The sequence below is a fragment of the Pipistrellus hanaki genome, assembly GCF_964339955.1.
Source record: "Pipistrellus hanaki genome assembly, chromosome: 7".
NCBI classification, from domain to species: domain Eukaryota; kingdom Metazoa; phylum Chordata; class Mammalia; order Chiroptera; family Vespertilionidae; genus Pipistrellus; species Pipistrellus hanaki.
In genome coordinates, this window is record NC_140509.1 from 78881829 (window position 1) to 78898625 (window position 16797).

General features: G+C 40.2%; 1 protein-coding gene across 1 annotated transcript in view; it reads right to left on the reverse strand.

The window, feature by feature from the left end:
* The window catches only part of RFX6 (regulatory factor X6), a gene marked incomplete at both ends in the record, with an annotated part of 40266 nt that extends 39182 nt beyond the window's left edge, over positions 1–1084 (reverse strand). Inside the window, one exon of the mRNA XM_084891313.1 lies at positions 930–1084. Within this exon, the coding sequence (XP_084747439.1) occupies positions 930–1084 (155 nt within the window). The remainder of the gene's footprint in view (positions 1–929) is intronic.
* Between the last annotated feature and the right edge of the window lie 15713 nt (positions 1085–16797).

Here is a 16797-nt window from a genome sequence, read left to right on the forward strand (position 1 = left end):
CTGTAATTCAGTGTTATAATAAATAAAAATAAAATTTTACTAGTTTTTTATATTGTTTTTTTTTGTATTTTTCTAAGATTTAGATAATACTTTACATATAAACAGAATATGTAACTAATCAATGAATAGACTTTTTTACTTACTTGCTTATTACTTGGAATTTGGGAGAAAGTTTATACTCCTATTTCTTCACACTATGAGAAGAGGTTTAATATTATATTTTACTTTAAATCCCTCTTTTCTTTTAGATCGATACTACAAAATGTTCTTTACAGAGAAAGCCTACTGATAAATTCTTGGTTTTAAAAGATTTCCCACAAAATCCAATTTGTGATATTTCACTATAATAAATCATACATGACAACTGCTATAAAAATAACTGAACATTTGTTTAAGTTATAGCACAGTGCCTTAAACCGATTTTTCTATGTGTTCTAATTCAAATGCATTTCATCTTATGGCCAATAGATAGTTTTTAATTTGCCTTCTTTTTTTTTTTTTAATTTGCCCTCTTACGGATAAAGGCAACGTCAAGATCCCTCATCCTTTCAAATTGTTTTTTTGAGAGTTGTGTTTTATAAACACAAAGCTACCCAATAACAAACACATAAGGAGCAAACTGATCCCACGCTAAGCAAATAAGTCATAAAAGCATTCAGGACTGCTTCCATCTGAATAAATTCTAGTTTTAGTCCATAGTGAGCAAAGGGACGACGGTTTTTATGTGTACTGCACCTCATTGTTCATGGGTACCAGACTATGTCTCTATGCCAAATATTCAGTGGGGAGGGGAAATTGGGTACGTTTCGAATTTGTCTTTTACACTTCCCACACACACACAAAGTTTGAGGGAGAGGCAGAATGAGCAGAGCAGAGGTTCTGGAGATGCTGACTTGGGGAGGCAGCAGGTGCGAGGCCGGCAGGCTTACCACTGCAGGGTGAGCTGTGTCTGCTTCTTCTTGTCCCGCATCATCTGCGTGACGGTCCTCTTCTGGGACAGGAGCGGGTCCGCCGCGGGGGCTCTGCTCTCCTGGCTGTCCGAGTCCTCTTCTTCGGAGGAAAAGCTGCCGCTGCTTAAGTGCATCTCTGATCGCAAATGGAACAGGTGATAAAGAAAGTCAGAATGAAAAATTAGTGTCTCTTCCTGTGCCTTCGCGTCGCACGGGGCGGCTGTGGGTGAAGACCTACGGAAAGTCCCCTCCTGTCAGGTTAACAGAGATGTTCCTGGAGGGAAACACCAAGATCCGAACCGAACCTTATGGTGTCTGTGCCTGTGTGTTTGTCTCTATTATCGGATGCCCTTTATGGATGCATCGCCCCGGTCCCCTTGCACCCGGGGCAGCGGGCACGCACCTGCCTTGACTCCGGGCCGCCGCTCCGCGTCCTCTCCGGTCTCCCCGCCGCCCCGGCGCAGCAGCCGCCCGCAGCGCCCGGCCCGGGCCTCCGCGGACCCCGGGGGCGAAGGCGGAGGCTGCGGGAAGGCGGCCTCCAGCTCCGGGATCTCGGCCATCCTCCTCCTGGCGGCGGGAGCCCGGCACCGCCGGCTCCGGACCCTCCTGCTGCCGGGGGCGGGGCGGGGTGGGGCGGGGGCCGGGCTGGGGGCGGGGGGCGCAGGCTCGGGACCCCCCCAACCCGGCGCCGCGGAGGAGGAAGGCAGGCCTGGCCCGGGCACCGCTCAGATCGCCCTGGGCAGCGGGCGGTGTGGGGCGCGCTCACCGCACCAGCCTACGGGCCAGAGGATGCTCAGCTCCCAGCTCCCTGCCTCACCTACCCGCCCGCTCGCCCGGGCCACGGAGTCCCACTCCCCATATCTCCTCCCCCCGCTCCCTCCCTCTCCCTCTCAGCTGGCACTGGACCCCAGCACACTTCACCGCCAACTCAGACAGGAGACAGAGCCCCGCTGTCCCCATCCCTACTCCCCGGCGACATAAACGGTGCGCCTGCCTGGCCGCCTGGACCCTGTGAGCCCGGGCCTGGGAGAGGGGGACCCCAGGCCTAGGAGAGGGAGAGCCCGGGCCTGGGAGAGGGGGACCCCAGAGCGCCCCCTCTGTTCAGTGAGGTGCCGCCTGGGCCCATCCCAGGGGCTCTTCTCCTGGGCTTGGGGACAGACTCCATGGCATCACAGGAGTCCAGACAGACCTGCTGGGCACTCAAGGGCTCCCAGTCCCAGGCCTTGCTTTCTTGGAGGTTCCTTCGCTCCCATTTACAGAATTTTGTTATGTAGCCGGGTCCCTGCGGGTTCCTCATATCTTATAGCTCCGAGCAGTACAATGGACATTTCTTAAAGTGAAAATGAAATTGCAATACGTGTTTCATTTCCAATCCAAAGTGGCAAGAGAGTCCTGTGTGTTGAAAAGGATAACATGCGCTCTCTTTAAGATGGAGATGTCAGTGGGGATGTGGGGCTGGTGCTGCCTGATGGCCACTGGAGAGCATTATCTTGCCCAGCCAAGACTGCGGGTATATTTAAACCTTTCCCACTTTTTAGCACCATTTGTTGACGACCAGATGGAGTGTGTTCCGAGTAGGATGGGATGGCCTGAAGCATACTCCTTGGTGAGAAAGGCAGGGGGTCTCTGTCAAAGGCTGGCTCCTTGCCTGTTATTTCCAGCAGCTGGGTTCAGTGAACGGAAAGGACTGATGTCGCTTAAAGGAAGAATCAGCATCACCTGTGACAAATGAGCAAGTCCTGCATGGAGAGGAAAAGTTGTTTCCCAGATTGCAGTCGTTAGGGACGATCCAGCAACAGGAGAAGCACTCTCTGTCTAAAATAACTGTTCCAGCCAGACCAGCATGACTCAGTGGTGAAGCATCGACCTGAACCAGGAGGTCATGGTTCCATTCCTGGTCAGGGCACCAGCGAGGGTTGCAGGCTCAATCCCCAGTGTGGGGTGTGCAGAAGGCAGCTGATCAATGATTCTCTCTCATCATTGATGTTTCTATCCCTCTCTCCCTCTCCCTCTCTGAGATCAATAAAAAATATAATAAAAAATAAAATAACTGCTCAACTAGTAGTTCTAATTGGGCCAGAACTCACTATAGTTGTTGCCAACCAGCTGTCAGTTTCATGAATAACAAAGTAATAATAATAATCATTACAAAGACAGGCGTGTGTCTTAAACTTAGAAAAGGGACGTCAGCTTGAATTGGGGTCCAGAGCTGATAACTCAGCCCTAGACCAGAAGCGTCTCTGTTGAGAAAGTGCTGTTAAGCCCATTCACGTGTCTAGACATTCCATTGGATTTTTCAGGGCTGTAATGAGATATCTTCTTGCCTTGTAACTTTCCATACTATAAACCCTAATGAGTGACTGATGTTAATGATATGTTTATTTGTTGTTCAGTAGCACACAGGTGCTTGTTATATTACTCTCCTTTCTCTAGATTAAAATTGTTTAAAAATAAAATTTTGAAAGCAGAATAGGTTTTTTATTTTTAATAAAATTTGCCATATAATTGTTTGTAAATACAAAATATTTACATAATTCTAGGGATACAGATGTACACATATGATATTTAAAGCTAGGGAAATATATGTGTTTCTTTATTACAATGTTATTACTGTTAAAAATGGAGAGAGTACGCTTAAAATATTTTAATACTGACTTCTCTAGTTATTCACTCCGCTTTTTATTGAGTTATTTTATTCAACCTTGACATCCACTGTCTCCAGTAACCTTTGTCCTTCACATGTAAATAACTACTGACCTCTTTCTCCATTTCCAATAAAAGATGTTTTAATGGTCTTTTTAAAAATATATTTTTATTGATTTCAGAGAGGAGGGGAGAGGGCGAGAGAGATAGAAACATCAGTGATGAGAGAGAATCATTAATAGGCTGCCTCCTGCATTGCCCCCTACTGGGAATTGAGCTTACAACTCAGGTATGTTCCTGGGAATAGAACCTGGGACCCTTCAGTCTGCAGCCCAACACTATCCACTGAGACAAACCAGCTAGGGCTAATGATCTTTTTTAGATTAATATAAAACTACTTGTATGTTTGCAATAGTGAAGAAAGAAAATAGATTAGGTTAGTCTATGTACAAATGCAAATAATGTATTGTTTTATGTGTATTTGAGAACTGCTTCTTATATAAAGTTATAATAAATACATGTAGTAAGCAGCAAAACTATAATTTGCAATAAAATTAAATCCTATATAATAAAAGCCTAATATGCTAAGTATCCAGTTATCCATTCAAACAATCAAAGCATAATATGCTAATGATATGCTAAGGCTACTCAACCTTATGCACTGACTACCAGGGGGTAGATGCTCCGACCTGTATGTGAGTTTGCTGCTGGGGTCTAGCTAATTGGGACTGAGAGAGTTGGGCTGGACACACCCTGGAGCCCTACCACGGTCCCTCCTTGGCTGGGCAACTTCCCATGTTCCTCCCTGGCCCTGATTGTGCACCAGTGGGGTCCCTCTGCCTGGCCTACACCCTCTCACAATCCGGGACCCCTCAGGGGATGTTGGAGAGCTGGTTTTGGCCCAATCCAGCAGGCCAGGCCGAGGGACCCCACTGGTGCACAAATGCATGCACAGGGCCTCTAGTGTTAAATATTTATGTTAAACAGCAGCTAGTATATAGTAAATACCTAGTAAATATTTGTTATAAAAATGAATGAAAAGTAGTGGCAGCCCTCCATTCTCTCCTCCATGTAACCAAAAGTAAACTATCATGACCTTAACTCACATTGTGAGGGGTTTTAGGAAGAAAATCATCATAAAGAATGAGTGGGTTGTGGATTGATAAAATGAAGGCTTGAACTAGGGAAACTGCAATGGAGGCAAAAAGAAAGCAGTGATTCAAGGGCAGCCTGGGCCCAAGGAGGGCAGGCAGAAGGCTTCACAGAGAATGCAACCTTTAAACTAGTCTTGAAGGACTGGTATGCATTCAATGCATGGGAGACAAAAGGAACAGAATGTACAGAACAAAGGCAAGAAAGAACATGGCCAGTTGGAAAAGTCAGTAGTTGGGTGAGACTAAAGGATAAGTACCATCATGGGACATGTTGAAATGTGAGTTAAGGTCAGATCTTGAGGGGCTTGTTCCAGCTAAGAAATGTATACTTTATTCTAAATAACAACAACAAATCATTGAGGGGTTTTAGGAAGAAAATCATCATAAAGAATGAGTGGGTTGTGGATTGATAAAACAAAGGCTTGAACTAGGGCAATTGCAATGAAGGCAAAAAGAAAGCAGTGATCCAAGACATATTCAGGATGCATCCATACTGACTGTGATAGATCTGTTGTGGTATTGGTCCTCAGTGATTCAGGCACCCTCCACCCATGCCTTTGGTAATCCCCTCCTTGGTTGCCTCTGAATTTAATTATTAACAAACATGCAAGCAGAAGCTTGAAAAGGACTATATGCTAGGCTTCATTTCTCTTGCCAAGGCTAGAAACCCTGAGACCGCCACCATGTGGCCACGCCTGGGTTAATTTGCTAGAGTCATCAAACCCATCACTCCAGTTGACAGCCAGAATTCATCAAAAGCTAGAACCAACTGCCGGATGGGTGAATGATGTCCATGAAGCTACTTTAAAATAACCATACTCAAGATGACTTGCTAGCTGAATGCAGCTGCATGGGGAGAAACCCAGCCTAGCTGAGCTCAACCCACATTGCTGACCCCACAGCACTGTGTACTAATAAAGGATGGTTGTTTTAAGCTATTTTAATCTTAGGTGGCTTGTTACACAGCAAAAACTAATTGATGCACTAATGGATTGGTGACAGCTTTACACATAAAAAAAAAAGTTGGTTGAACTTTTAGAGACATCGTAGTAGCAGTAGCAAGTGAGAAAAGCAGTTTTTTGGAGAGTGAGTGTGGGGCAATTTTTAATTTTTTAAAATATATTTTTATTGATTTCAGAGAGGAGTGGAGAGGGATAGAAACATCAAAGATGAGAGAGAATCATTGATTGTCTGCTTCCTGCTCGCCCCCTACTGGGATGGAGCCTGAAACTCAGGAATGTGCCTTTGACCAGAATCCAGGGTGGACCCTTCAGTTTGCAGGTCAAAGCTCTCTATCCATTGAGCCAAACTGGCTAAGGCAATTTTTAATTTTTGATGGGATTTCTTGTTTGTGTCTTTTTAGATGAAGAAGACTAGAACTCAAAGGTGAAGGAGATTTTGAATAATATAACTTGCTTTAAAGAGTTCATATAAAGATCAAATGCAATAGTATACACAAAACACCAGGTGAAAAATCATTGTTACCTTATAGGTCTGTATATAAGTAAATTATATGTACCTTACTTTCTATTTGACTTTTTAAGGAATTCACACAGGTAGATTTACATATGCAGATACACATATACATCCTATTTTGGGGAGAAACTTAGGAGTATCCCAGTCCACTCTAAAACAGCACCTGAGAGTTTCTGCCTATAGGGGGCATGTAATTTTCCCAGGCATGTCTCTCCTTCCACCCCAAACCCAGAGAATTCTGCAGTTTGAAATGAGGTGTCTGCATGGAGACACACACTATGGGTAGTAACAGAGTAAGGTGTTCCAAGTCTGAACCCTTAATCCTCCTCAAATGAAGAAGGATGTGGTCCTTAAACATGTTTAATTTAATCCTCCAAAGAAATTAAACATGTTTAAGGACTACATTCTTCTTCATTTTTTTTTAACATTTTACTTATAGTATTATATAGTATACCTATTTTCCTAGTGGCCTTGAGCTGAGGTGTCTATTGTTTCAGAAAACAAATTATGTAACAAAATATGCTCTTTTTTCTAGCATTTAATTTCAAAGCATAATATGTAGTCTACAAGACGAAGACAAAATAACTGCTTCATCTCATATTTGTTCATTTGGGAGAAATAGCAACAGAATGCTTTTTAGTCCTAACATTCCTATCATAATGAGGCAATAAATGAAATAAGAGACATATTATAAGTATGAATTTTAGTCATGTTTTATCTACTATCAGGAAGGATATAGAATAAATTAGATCATTAAAATTTAAAGCAGCATGCATGATTTATCCGAAGTTTGCCTTTATTGTTTATAATCAATAACTGGCTCCAAACCTGTTTTTCTTTTCAGTGTCCAACTGAATATCATTGTACAGTGGTGAAATGTACTCTAAATGGTTCCTTTGCTTACAATTCCTGTTCCTTGAAAAGTAAAGACTTTTTCATTTACTTATTCTCAGCCTTTCAACTTTTTGTATTTTATAAAAGTGACTTGTGAATGTACTGATTGCAATCACTTTGCTCTATATACTAATTTGACTAATAATCATTAGTAATTTTGATGAATACATTGCCTTTTAAATACAATATTGAAATCAATAAGTCTTTTTAGAACTCATGTAATTTCCTCAAACTACACAAGATTAGTTTTGCTTAAATCACTATTATGTGACTTGTGACTGAGTGTAATGAATAACTATGCCTCCTAACTCCACGCTGTGGTTCTAAGACTGTATGTACAGTGCATTTATTTCTCATCGCTCACTGTGCTTGATAGCTTTGAACCCAATATATCATCTCTACAGAACAGTTTATCAATTGGAGAAGCTGAGTAAATGCTACTCTTTCCACACATATGGCTTCTGGGTGCCAGTAGAGGATAGAAAACCATAGAATCTATAATTATAACACCATAATATGCTAATTAGACTGGACAACCTTCCAGGGCCCGAGCCCCTTGCAGGAATTTCATGCATCCAGCCTCTAGTAGTATAATAAGTAAGTAAATATTAGGTTAAGAGAAGATGTAGTTGGTTATATCTAATGCAAGGATTAAAATGATAGTTCTTAAAGTTGTATTATCTGCAACAGAATTACCTGAAACACATATGATATGTGCAATACACACCTCAGAACCAGAGAATCACTTGAAATAAATTTTATCAATATTGCATCACAAATGTATAATATGTCTCACCTCAAGACAAGAAAAATTGGCTTGTAGAAGGCGTGAGGAGAGATGTGTCCCGGTCATAGTCTAATATCTTAGGGATGCAATAATGGATGCTTTCAGGTGGATCATGACATAGCATTGGCTCAATCCAAAAGGCAGTGTGGAGGAGAGAGTTAAAGGAAGGAGGAGGGGGGAGTATGGAGGGCAGGATGAAGAATGAGAATGTGATCACAGGCTCTCAGTCATCTCAACAGTGCTTTCCTGGTTTGGTTTTTTGTGCCACGGTACATGTAAGTTGTTGGTTATATCTAATGCAAGGATTAAAATGGTAATTCTTAAAGTTGTACTATCTGCAACAGAATTACATGAAGGATAACATTATACCAGCAGACTGGGGCAAACACATGAGTCTGCTCACCGGAAGAGGTAAACCTGCCAAAGGTGCTGAACACCCCAAAGGAGATAAGGGATCAATGCCATCGACTTGGGGTCACCCTGTTGGGAAAGTGCTCCAAGGAATACCCAACCCTTCTCTGTTCGTGTGTTCAGCACTAGGTGCTCTTAGCAAAGCCTGGGCACTGGTTTTGTTTCTCTACTCTGAATAACAAGAAGGTTTTCACCAGTAAGCTGCTGGGTCATTCTCCTGCTCCTTGTAATGGAGCATATGGGATAGCCTTCATTTACACAATCAGTAAGTACTATTAAGTGAATATGGCATTATACATAGAATATTTTTTCTTGATTATTGTATGTTACTTACATTTGAAGGAAATAAATAATTTAATAATTGTTGTATTAGAAAGCATATATAATATATATCTTGTGTTTCCAGTTAGCCATTTGTGACCATGTAAAGTGAAATTTTAAGAGAATTTTTATTACTACATGGAAAATTAAAAAATAGAATATAAATATAAAATAAGAAAATGAGAAACATAGAGAAATGCAATAGAATCCATTTTTATCCTTAAATCAGAATTATTTATTGATCATGTTCCATACTAAAAAAAAAAAAAAAAAAAAAAAAAAATCAGCCTAGCTGCCATGGCTCAGTGGTTGAGCATTGATATATGAACCAGGAGGTCATGGTTCAATTCCCAGTTAGGTTTGCTTCCAGTCAGGGTTGTGGGCTCGATCTGATTCCCAGTGTGGGGAATGCAGGAGGTAGCTGATCAATGATTCTATCTCATCATTGATGTTTCTCTCTCTCTCTCCCTCTCTCTCTTCCTCTCTGAAATCAATACAAATATATATTTAAAACAATCATACGTTTCAGGTTAAAAAAATAAAGTAGGGAGAAGGCAACAATAAGGGATAGAGGAGTCAAAAAGAGGCTCATATAAAACCAAAAATAGTTAAAAAACATCAAATTATTATTTCAAATGCTTATTGATCATTTTTCTAAATTCTTTAATACTAAAAATGTGAGTTTCCAATATACATAGATCAAACTATGTTGAATTTTAGCAATATATCTTTCAATACTAATTGGACACATTAAAATAAGTCAGAATATACTAGTATAACTTTGAAAATAATATATCAACTTAAAATTAAATGGCACACAGTATTAAAAGTAAACTACAGTAACATTTACACTAACGTGGAAAGCAAATAATTACACGTGATTACACATTTTGGGTTGATGGATTTGCAATTTTTGTTTGCTCACGTCTCCAGACACAATTCATTGGCAATCAGGGAAATGTAAAATCAGATCTAAAACCAAAGTGCACATTAAGCTTCTTCACAAACTTATAGTAAATGTGAACTAATTTTTAATTTTATGAACTGAATAAATAGCCACTTCATCCTCACAGCATAGCTATTATAACTGCTAATTTATAACTTAAATCACATTGAAAGAGTAGTTGGTTACCTGTTTCTAACTATGAGTTAATTTTGAAAGGAGACGTGAGAGACATAAATGTTAATTGGTCTCTCTAGAGATATAAGGTCAATTATCAAGATCATTATATGACTTGCTAGTGAACCGTGTAAGAAAAATTAAACTAATGGAAAATTCTCCTTTGACCAGTTTCCATTAAATAATCTATGGATTGCCAGCTGCCTCCAGCATTCACTTAACGTTAGAAATAACAGGATTGAGAAAGACCATTAAAAAAAAAAAAAGGAAATTGCCAAAGTTGAGACAGGAAGTGATTAAGGTAAAAAGAAAGAGTTCAGTAAAGTCAGGGTCATGGTAAGGATGAGTTCTATTCTGACCCTGTTCCGGGGTATTAATAATTACAAGCCTGCAGAGGGGGAAAAAATAATCCCATGTGCCCACAATATGTATATGTTAGGCTTACAATTATATCATCATCACTTGGATGAGACTGAATCCAATTTATTAAGCTAGAAAAATTGGTTCTCATTAAAATTTGTAGAAATATAAATGCATGTCATAGGTAATTCAAAAGTTAACAGTGTAAAGCGATCATATTCAAATTCATGACCTTCCAATGTTTTATGAACATTCTTTGTACCAGGAAATGGAAGGATATGATGTTTCATTGCTTCAGTGAGTGAGCAGTAGGCATGAAGTGCTCTATAGGTAGCTATGTGGAAAGCCTTGTAGGAAATGCCACTCCCTACCTATCACAGTGCAGAGTGGACTGGCTTGGGGAGAAATTGGAGGCAGAGATGCCATTTAGGAGGCCGCTGCAATTCTCAGACATGAGATAATGTGGACCCAGTGCTTTAGATTGGGTCTAAAGCACTGGGTTTGTTCTCTGGCCCAGTGATAATGTTTAAAATTATTTCTTCCTTATGCTATATTCACTCAATCCAAAGCATCGTTTATTGTGTGATTTACCATATCGATAAAGCTCTGGAAAAGGACCCCCTACATGTAGTCAGTGCTCAGTACACGCTAATCATTACCATTAATAGTACATCCTATCTTTAAAACCAGGAATTTTCAGATCTTTCACTAATTCAACAATATTGTTTAGAGTCACCAGTAGGTGGGGATGTTGAACAATATTTTTCTAGTTGTCACAAGACCTGTTTCTGACTTGGGGGGGAAAAAAGTGGCCTATGAATAAACATTTGCCCTATTATATTACATAGTCTTTTTGTAATGGAAAATATTTTCAAAAATTATAAATAATTTTAAAGGCTTTAAAGTAGCTATAAAAATGATTGGATTCAGCCCAGATGTGAGCTCAGGATGCTGGAGAAAGGCCCTCTCACTGCACAGGTTCTACATTTCAGCCTCCTGCCTCTGAGCTGCCTGGTAAACTCTAAATCTATGTCTCATCTCATTGTTGGACTCTGTGCTTTAAGAGTAGATTACAGCCCTAACCGGTTTGGCTCAGTGGATAGAACATCGGCCTGAGGACTGAAAGGTCCCAGGTTCGATTCCGGTCAGGGGCATGTGCCTTGGTTGCGGGCACATCCCCAATAGGAGGTGTGCCGGTGGCAGCTGATTGATGCTTCTCTCTCATTGATGTCTCTGATTCTCTATCCCTCTCCCTTCCTCTCTATAAAAAAATCAATAAAATATATATATATATATATTTTTAAAAAAAGAGTAGATTACAAAATATAAATGATGAACAAGTGCCTGTGTCTGACCCACATGCTGAAAATACTAGAGTAGAGCCTGACTCTTCTTACCCTCCTTTTATTAATAATGGCTATAAACAACTACTGCCTCCAGACTGGGTATTCTTTAATCTTCATAGCAGTCTTAGGAGGTCAGTATTATTCGCCCAATTTTTAAATAGGGGAACTATAAAATTAAGTTAGTTGGTTAGTTAATAGTCATTCAACTACTGGGTGGCAGAGGCAGAATTTTAATTCAGGTCTGGTTAACTCTCATGTTTTGTTTCTCATTTACCTGATTAAGGTATCAAAGTTCATTTACTGATTTTTTTTAAGAGAAACTAACTTAAACATGTGCACTGCTGGCCCCACCTCAATTTAAGTATCTAATTGATGACTTGTCCATGTTTTGGGTTAGGAGTCAGTCAATCCTGACCGAAAGCCTAAGTGAAACTAGCAAATTATATCTCCCCCAGTGCCAACACGACTACATTTAGCTCACTCCTTTGAAAAGGCAACTACAGGCTTTTGTAGGGTTTTGTCAGCATGTATGGAACCTGGCAGTTTAGCAACAACAACAACAACAAAAAAACACAGAACAGTGTTTTCCTGCTTTGTCCATGAAATTCTCTCCCTACACTAGTCATTCTGACCTCAGTGGGACACTATTTTTTCTCTGACACTTTAGGGACTAAGAATGGTTTGAGAAGACAAGATACAGTGTTAGAAAGAATTTTTAACTTGGATGTCTAGCAGAATTCATAAAGAACTTCAAATCAGTAACATTTAAATGGACAAAACACTTAGAACATCCACTTCATAAAGATATCTCCATATGGCTATATCTCTCTAGGCTGAATAAAGTTTGAGACGTGAGAGCCCTGGGAATGAGTAATAAATAATCTGGCTACTTAAATTAACCCAGTGTTTCTAATTTTATTTATATAAACAGTTCTTTTATCAAAGGACAGCTATTCATATCTTCAGGAAGTTTGGGAAACACCTTTTCTCTTCCTCTAGTAGCTCCCATAAAATTCTCAGAGGTTCCTGGCACCCAAATAGCAAGTCTCCAGACACCATGCTTTTGCTAGCTAGCATGCTGTCATTCACTGAGATTATAGCTCATCAGGGTTTTGTTTTTCTTGTATATCCTGGAATTTTTTTTCTTAAGTGGAGTTGAGTTTTTTGTTTACTTCATAATCACAAGAAAATGCTTTCATCATTCCTTGTTTACTAAAGCAAAGTATAGAGATTTTAAACTAACCAGGAAAATGCACTAAAAGATAGTAACAGAGTTCAAAAGTGGAAAATGTCCACTATCATTCTTTTCCTGTTGTCCCTTTTCTATCTATGAAGAGAAACGGAGGAGAAACCCTTTGATCTTTTGCATTTCCCAAGATGGATATATGTTGTTACTATTAGGTCAACACAAAGACAGAACCATGAAGTTAAAAATAAATGTTGCAGCCACACCTGATTAAAAGTAATATTTACTACATACTTAGAGAAAGGACAAACAGTTTGCAGTTTATCTTTTATCCCATGCTATCTGAATAGCCTAGAATAAATATAACAAGACTGCCGGGACCGGTTTAGCTCAATGGATAGAGCGTCGGCTTGGGGACTGAAGGGACCCGGGTTCGATTCCGGTCAAGGGCATGTACCTTGGTTGCGGGCATATCCCCAGTAGGGGGTGTGCAAGAGGCAACTGATCGATGACTCTCTCTCATCGATGTTTCTAACTCTCTATCTCTCTCCCTTCCTCTCTGTACAAAATCAATAAAATATATTATAAATAAATAAATAAATAAATAAATATAACAAGACAAAAATATTGAGAAATAATATATAGTTTTCTAGAACTTTTATCTACTTCAAAATTTACCCTCTATAGCCAAGTAATTTGACTTCTGAATCTGCCACAGCATCCTAATATATCTATAAATGGAAACTGAGAAAGGGGGGGAGGGGATAGGAATTTTAGAGCTGGCAGTTTTCCTAAGTAATTATTGCAGTAATTCTGTCTGGCTCTACTTTTAAAATATATCCAGATTTGACTGTGTCTCCCTTCCTCCACTGCTACCAGACTCCTGGGAACCAGCAGCAACTTGCCTGCGTTATAGCAACAGCTACCCATAGGCCTCCAATCTAATCTTAATACAGAGATGAAGTGATCCTTCACACATGTGAATAGAACATATCACTCTATTACCCCCAAACCTTGCAATAACTTCCCAGTTTCAGAGGAAAAACCAAGGTCCTTACCATGACTCGCAAGGCCCTCCTGTCATGGTCCCCTGTTGTTTCTCTAATTCACCTCTTACTACTACTCTCCCCCTTTACTCAAATGCTAGGCCTCCTCACTGGCCTGGCGTGCTCCCTCTCCAGGCCTTTGCACTCCCGTCTACCTGGCTCCTTCTTCCTCCCTCATCCACCCAGTTCCATCCCTCACCTTCTTAAGTCTTAGCTCAAATGTCATTTTCTGGGGAAGGCCTTACCTAGCCACTTGTCTGTCCACTTCACTGCTTTATTATTCTTTAAACCTCTTAATATCTAATATTTTATAAAACATATATTTTATATAAGTGTCTGTCTCCCCCATTACAATTTCAAGTTCTCTAGATATGGGGTTTTCTTTCCTGTTTTGTTCACTTCTGTTTTCCAGCGCCTAGAATAGTGCCAGACACAGAGTAGACACTCAGTATTTATTGAATATGACTGTATTATAGGCATGGTTTAATATACTTTTTTCCTAGTAAAGAAAAGTATCAACAAGCAAATGGAAAAATAACTTGGATAGATTGTCAGGTAACTGCCTGAGGCTAATTTAGATAAAGCAAGCCTAGAATAGAATTGTGAGTATAAATGGTCCACCTTCTCTCTGCAGTTCCTCAAAGCACTGAATTCTACACAATCAGTTTACCTTTGATAGTAACTCAGGAAACTTGATATTAGTCCATTAGGCACAAATATATTTATGGTTCATTTGCTTCCAACTCTTATTTTCTACTTTACAGATATAAAGAATTAAATGCACTTATTTCTACAGTATTTGAGGATACATTGATAGATTCAAAGAGCTAAATGAAACTACTGATCCACCGAAGCTAACCACTCAACTAGGATTCTACATGGCAATCATAAATAGAATTGTTATCTTTCTAAATTAGTTACCTGTTACACTGTCTTCTTCTATCTATTTGTTTTCAATAGGTCTATTATCTCTTCTACAAGTAAACTCTGAGAAAAACAAAAAAAACTTTCAACTGAAGCAGCCAGATCTGCAATAATTCACTTACCTGGTCCAAACAAATTTGTCTGCCTTTGTTTGAGGGATAAACCTGTTGATTGTCTGGAATCTCAAATCTTGCCTCTTACACAATGTCCTGATTCCTATCCAAAATTGCCAGCCTCTTGTCTCTTACACAATGTCCTGATTCCTACTCAAACTTGCCATCCTCTTACTTTTGCCTATATTGATATGAAACCTATAAGTGCAAAGAATTCCTATTTCTGAGTAATCTTGCAATCTTTTTACCGATAATCTGCTCATATGACATAGCTTCTGAGTCTGTTGTCCAGTTACTTATCATTTACTAAGAGCTGCATGTGTGGCACATATAAGAAGTCATTTCTCTTTAAAACACAAACATGTGATACTCACATGAACTGTGAACCTGATGAAGTATGTTGAAAACAAATAAGTCGGTAGGGAACAGTCTGTTGGGTCTACAATCAGCCAGGTGCTTACTATTTCGCCTTACTAGGAGCAGAGAGCAGAGAATGAATCAACAGGGAAGCAGGTATCACCAGTTCCCCAAACACATCTTCGTTCTGGAGAAATGTAGCCAGGGCCGGCTACAGCCACAGGGGACCATGGGCAGGTGGCTTGTCTTGTCTCTCTCCCAGGCCACATGGGCAGGTGCAACTGTTGGCACCCAGGACCACGGGGCGGGCAGCTTGTTTCTCTCCCAGGCCACAACCTAGCTGGTCCCCTTTTCTCTCTCGCAAGCTCTTTTGTGCCTGGCTGGTCCCCTTTTCTCTCTCCCCAGTGTTGAATATCTGAGCCGTTATGCTTTATGGTCTGAGGGCATGATGACCATTTGAATATTGCTCTTTATTATATAGGATTGTAAAGGACCAACCCTGATCTTATTGATATATTTGAAAACCAACTAAATGAAATTACTTAGCTATACACCCAATTATAGCTAAATAAATGTTTGTGCAGCCCAGACCAAAAAAGAAAAGAAAAGAAAAGAAAAGAAAAGAAAAGAAAAGAAAAGAAAAGAAAAGAAAAGAAAAGAAAAGAAAATTAAACTATAGGAAATTGACAATGTGGATTGCTGGATCAGAGCACATTCCTAAACTCTGTTTGTTTTCCCCCTAGGCTGTAGATGTTGGCGCCTACCATCAAAACATCATGTTGGCTGTTTCTTCAGTTTCAGAGTCAGCACGCTGACCCGTTCTGCCTGGCTGGCTCCGTGTCAGGCAAAGCAGTCAGCTGCCAGAGAGGCGTGGCCCCTGCCATGCTGTACCTCTCCCACCACCTCTTGCACATAAGTGACATGTCATCCTTTCAGTGGACTCATTTAATTTTGAAGATGGTTCTGTCTTTCCAACCCCATTGAAATGCAGATTACGCTGAAAACAGCTTTGTGGTGCCATCATTAGTAAAAAAAAAAAATGTCTGGAAGTCTGGAAGAGGGGCGGGCGTGGAGTTGGGGAGGATGGGTGGGAAACTCTGAAACCAGAAAGGAAAATGAGAGGCTAAAGATGACAGGTGGCAAGCTCGCCTGGTTTAAAAGTTTCCTAGAGTGCTGATGCTGCATTCTGTGCCTCTGGTCCCAGAGCCATTCCCAGCCTGGCCTAGTCTTCACTGAAGTCTTTCTTTATGGGGGGGGGCGGGGGGCGGGGAGGAGAGGAAGGGGGTGAGGAGAGGGTCATCCCATGGCCAGTGCTGCAAAGCAATAAGGATATGGCCAAGCATCCTTACTGGGCTATTACACACCCATACTGTACTGGTCAAGCAGAGCGATGATGTTTTTATAAGAATTACTTCCAAGTGATATAACTTCTGTACTACTCCCTTCAAATAATATTAACCAGATACCTCATCACATAAAGGTAGTAACAAAGAAATATTGTCACTTGAGATCAAGAGAAGCTAAGGCCGTCAAAGATGTCTCTCTCAAAATTTCTTTGAGTTTTTATCTTCCAGAAACAGTTGTTTAAGGTAAAAATGAAAAAGAAAAGAAAAACACAAAAAAACAACCATTTTTGAATTAGTAACAGTTATTGTCATTTTTAAGAGTTTTTAAATAGCAGAAAATATCTAAACTTAACTGAATTTCAT